Source organism: Ascaphus truei, chromosome 2 (genome assembly GCF_040206685.1).
Source record: "Ascaphus truei isolate aAscTru1 chromosome 2, aAscTru1.hap1, whole genome shotgun sequence".
NCBI lineage: Eukaryota > Metazoa > Chordata > Amphibia > Anura > Ascaphidae > Ascaphus > Ascaphus truei.
Genome location: NC_134484.1, coordinates 242,668,079 through 242,673,391, shown reverse-complemented (window position 1 = coordinate 242,673,391; position 5,313 = coordinate 242,668,079). Strand labels below are relative to the sequence as shown.

At 36.3% G+C, this 5,313-nt stretch overlaps 1 protein-coding gene across 1 annotated transcript; it reads left to right on the top strand.

Annotated features, from left to right (window-relative positions):
- Nucleotides 1–1,754: 1,754 nt before the first annotated feature.
- On the top strand, nt 1,755–3,040 carry LOC142488197 (uncharacterized). Its single transcript, XM_075588571.1, has 3 exons — nt 1,755–1,861; nt 2,225–2,986; nt 3,033–3,040. Exons 1-3 carry the CDS (start codon nt 1,765–1,767, stop codon nt 3,038–3,040), a joined length of 867 nt encoding a protein of 288 aa, XP_075444686.1. The 5' UTR covers nt 1,755–1,764.
- Nucleotides 3,041–5,313: the final 2,273 nt, after the last annotated feature.

Genomic DNA, 5,313 nt, shown 5'->3' with positions numbered 1-5,313 from the left:
GCTATCTCTTGGAACAGCTAGCAGTGTAGGAAACTGGTGCTTATATTATTATTAATTTACCTCATATCTTTTATATGTTTTTCAAGGGCGGACAAGTGCAGCAAGCAAAAAAGAAATGTGGGACACAATAGTCATTGGTGTCAATGCCTGTGGGAATAGTGTCAGGGACAAGTATCATTGTCGGAAAAGATTTGATGATATTAGGTCCAAATTGAAAAAGAAAATACAAGACCAACGCGTGCATGCTACTGGCACTGGAGGTGGGCCCACACCACAACGTCTCATATTGACTCCATTGGAGGAGCTGCTTCGGCCAAAATTACTTACCGTCGTCGTGGAAGGCTTGGCTGGTGACCGTGACATTGGAATTTATCCGTCACAATTTCCAGCAGGTGATAAATATTACTGTACTAGGCGTGTCGTTGCTTACAGTTATTTTGCATATTTACACTGCTTTTTATACTGTCTTCACAATATAAGCATACCTGCATCTATATATGTATATGTCTGATTCTGTATATATATATCTCAAAATAGACATATATGTAGTAGTCCTACTAAAAGCAGTAACTAATATAGCACGTGCCATTGCGTGCTCATTTACATGTGAATTCCCAAAATGCATAGCTGCAGTGGAAGCAATTGATGGTGGGCGAAGATGGGGAACAACAGGGTAGTACACATGTGTAACACATGTTCATGAGAAATTATTAGTAGCTACAGGTACAGAACAGAAATATGTATCATATTATTGTGTATTTTATTGATTTTACTCCGACAAACATGACATTACTGCCTATTTTAAGCATGCATCAAAGAAATTGCATGTAACGGCCTACAAACATCACTGGCACTAACACATCTATAGTTGCTTATGAAAAGGTCCATTTTTGCTTTATGTCATATACAGACAGCATAATGAGGCACACGTATCATATGTTATGTCATTGTTTTCATAACTTAAACACTGCAGATGACTACTTAGCTCATCTACCATTGTGTTAAAGCAGCTGCAATTAATATCTCATCACAGCATACACTTCAACAGAGGGGGTGGGGTTCAGCACACACACTAATTACAGCCTCATTTCACGGTCAACTTAGTTCACACCATTTGCACCTGTTTCAAGTCATTGAAAGGTGTGGCTGATTAGGCTTTTTGGGGAAGGGAATACCTTTCTTACAACCTGAATAGCACAACTGAAGTTAATCACACTCATTTGAAAGCTTAACTCTAGCTACTAAATGCCCCAACAACTCATTACTTATCAAAGCGTACGTCACACATTAGTTCACTCATATCTATAGTTGAACTACTATGAAAGACACATTATCACACACTGCATGTGTTGTCTTGTTGAGTCACAGCCACATTCAGGTGTGCCACATCTTCGATTAATGTACCACACATATCCTCTACCAAAAACAACACTTTTTGCAATATGACCACCTTCATGATAACCATTGTGAATGGTCATCTCATGATAGTTATGTACATTATGATACTGATATCACTACACAACATATGATTTTTATGTACTCATTTAATCTATTTATCCTCACGCATTACTGCAGAAACATAGTATGTTGTATGTTAGGGAACTCAAAAATTCTAAGTACACAGGCATGTACAGTGTTATTACAACTATTTATGTTCACTTTCACACACATTTTCGGTTAAGGAACTGATGTTGTTAGTTAATCATAAATACAGAACATACAATAAGTGTTTGTTCAATATTTACACATGTAAATGTAAAACTTATGTTATTGTTATATATAGTTGCCCCTGGAGGACATGTGTCACCTGAGATGGAACAAGTGTCTTCACCTGGGTCAGCCAGCTCAACACTACTAGAAGGTGAGTGTATCATTTGCTGGCCATATAATATGTGCTCTTCTATATGTTATGTTGTCATGTGCATTATTTGTTTTGCACATCTTCTTTAAATAGGATTACTTAGTGTCAGTGAAAATTAAGTGTAAGGCAACATGTATTGTGTTAGTGATGTTAATTATCATGTAGGACTTCTGAGTTTAGAGCAACTTTTCATTCATTCATATTTCATACTGAGTCCAAACATTATTCGTAAGTCAAGGTAGTTTTTAATGAGGTTATAAAACGTATGCTAACATGTTAGGTGTTACTTAGGACACAGTACAATTACATAGTAACACAGCATACATTAACATGCCATTTAATAATGTGTACATTTCTTTTTAGAACATCATGGTGATGAGGATGATGAGTATGATGAGGATGACGCCACAGAAGAGACTGAAATACAATCATGTGACCATGAAGAGGTGCCAATAGAAACTGTTGTACCGCCAAATCGTCCATCAACTTCCACATACGATGCAATTGTAGCTTCAGAGGGAAAAATAGTGGACGCAGAAAATCGTCGCCATTCAGACATGATGACAGTGCTGGAAAGGATGATTGGACTGCAGGAAGAAACAGTATCACAATTGGCACATCTCCACAGAGTCTTCATTGAAGTGCCTAAACAGTTGCAAAAAATCAACACCTCATTCGAAGCATTAGTTGTTCAGCAAACACAAGCTAATTACTGGAGAATGACTAATGTACCACAATTCAACACCTCCCAGCCAGGATCTGTTCATGCAGGTCAGTTTTCACCACATTCATCTGATATTCATTCACCAGGCCCAAATGTTACCGGTCAAGTAGCAGACATTGCTGTGCAGGTTCCTGATGACATCCTACCGCTGCCATCTGTACAAATTCAGCAGCAGACACCTACAAAGGAGGCGACAAAAACAAAACAAGACACACATGAAACAGACCAACCATCACTTGTGCAGTGTCTACCAACTTGCTCACATGTGTCACTGGGCACAAGCCCTGTCCGTGAACAGTCACTACCCAAAAGCCCTGTAGGTGAGTCGCTGCCCAAAAGCCCTGTAGGTGAATCGCTGCCCAAAAGCCCTGTAGGTGAGTCGCTGCCCAAAAGCCCTGTAGGTGAATCGCTGCCCAAAAGCCCTGTAGGTGAATCGCTGCCCAAAAGCCCTGTAGGTGAATCACTGCCCAAAAGCCCTGTAGGTGAGTCACTGGCCACAAGCCCTGTAGGTGAGTCACTGGCCACAAGCCCCGTAGGTGAACAGTCACTGGCCACAAGCCCTGCCCGTGAAGTGCCAGAGGCCACTCAAAGTGGCTCTGTTGTGCCTAAAGTTGGTGGCAAAAGAAAAAGGAAAATTCAAGAGACAACAAGCAGGCCTGTTACTCGCTCGCAAAAGGAACAAAAAAAATAAATGTTATAATTCAGAAAATATGTCTTTGGCCTTGTTTTGTTGACTTCAGATTATCTAATTACTATTGTATGTATGCTGAAGACTGTGTTGTTTCCAAACTTTCAACTATGTTCTTGTACACGTGAAGTTTTGGAAATGTTAACACTCATAATTAATTGTGTTATAAATATTTATGTTGTAATCGTCTGTTCAGTAATGGTCCACCAGGAGCCAGTTGCTAAGTTTAGAGAAGCTGCCATTGACTTTGCAGCAAAACATTGCATTTGGGTGTGTTAATTGATGTAAGAATTGCATATGCATATTAGTCACATGCAATTATTAAAACACCTAAGTAAGTGCAAACATCTTTCTTGTACGTGTACAGCAGGATTATGTGTAAATTATTACTTACCTTTGCCTTGCTTGGCCATTGTAATTTTGTCCTTTAATCAGTTGTGTGTTCGTTTCTATAACATCTCAGAATGTATAATAATATATATACACACACACACACACACACACACACACACACACTGAGTGAGTGTGAGTGTGAGTGTGTGAGTGTGTATATATATATATGTATATATGTGTATATATATATATGTATATATGTGTATATATATATGTATATATGTGTATATATATATGTATATATGTCTATATGTATATGTATATATGTGTATATGTGTATATATATATGTATATATGTGTATATATATATGTATATATGTGTATATATATATGTATATATGTGTAAATATATATGTATATATGTGTGTATATATATATATATATATATATATATATATATATATATATATATATATATATATATATATATATATATATATATATATATATATATATAGTACTATATAAACTGGTATACACAAACTAATACACTTCATGCTTCCTTGTGAAAGCACACTATTTTAATAATACAGGCCTAATGTTTGAGAAATATCCTAAGTATGAGACTCTAACAGTATTGTGCTTAAACAAATGTTTATTACTTAATTCAATCATGTTTCTCACCATTTAAATAGGTTTCATACAAGGTATACTTAATGCCATCAATGTTGTGTGTACTCCTGCAATATAAAAAAAAATAAAATATTATATATAAATATATATATATTTTTATAAGAGATATATTTATATATATATATATATATATATATATATATATATATATATATATATATATATATATATATATATATATACACACGTATTTAAACTCATGCAGACAGGGAGTTAACCAGACTTTCACATACACACAGAAATGTAAGCGGGGAAAAAACATTTCTTTTTGCAGGTGTGTTTTTACTGATATGCCTGGCTAAGAAATATTTTCACACACTGGTCTTTGTTAGTTTTCAAAAAAACACTATGTGAACGCATTCACAGTCTAGGGATGTTTTTCACAAACGAGATAAAAGAAGGAGAAATGTTTCTCCCACAGTCCCATATCACGAACCACAACTGTTAACCCAATTAGACAAACAAATCCAATTGGCGTTTGAAATAAGGAGTCAAAGTAGTTAGTTTTGTTGACCTTGACAAGGAAAAACAGGAGTTTGTTAGCCATTCAGCACATTCATTTTGATGAGCAAATAACACAGACCTGCACACAGCTTTTGTGCTACTCAGACATGGCTGATGAATTCGTTAACAATATTAATCCCCTTTTAGGGTATAAGTACATGATCTGTGAAGCCATCTTGAACAGTCGCGGACAGAAAGCAAGCACACGCCAAATCGATGATTTCATTCGAGCAAAATATCCTTATTACCAAGACCGTAAGCATGCACGGAATTTTAATTCCTCAATAAGATTCACTTTATCAAGTAATGACTTTTTTGAACGTGACCAGGATAAGCTACAACACACCTATGGTTTCTGGAAGATTGCCCCGGAAAAACAATTTATCCTGAAAGACGGCACTTATATTGTCGTGAAAGGCATATTTATTCCTAATGGCAATAGCAATGTATCCGCTACTACTGATCCGTTTGAATCGATACGTGCTGCAATATCTGCAGCCTCCATTCCTG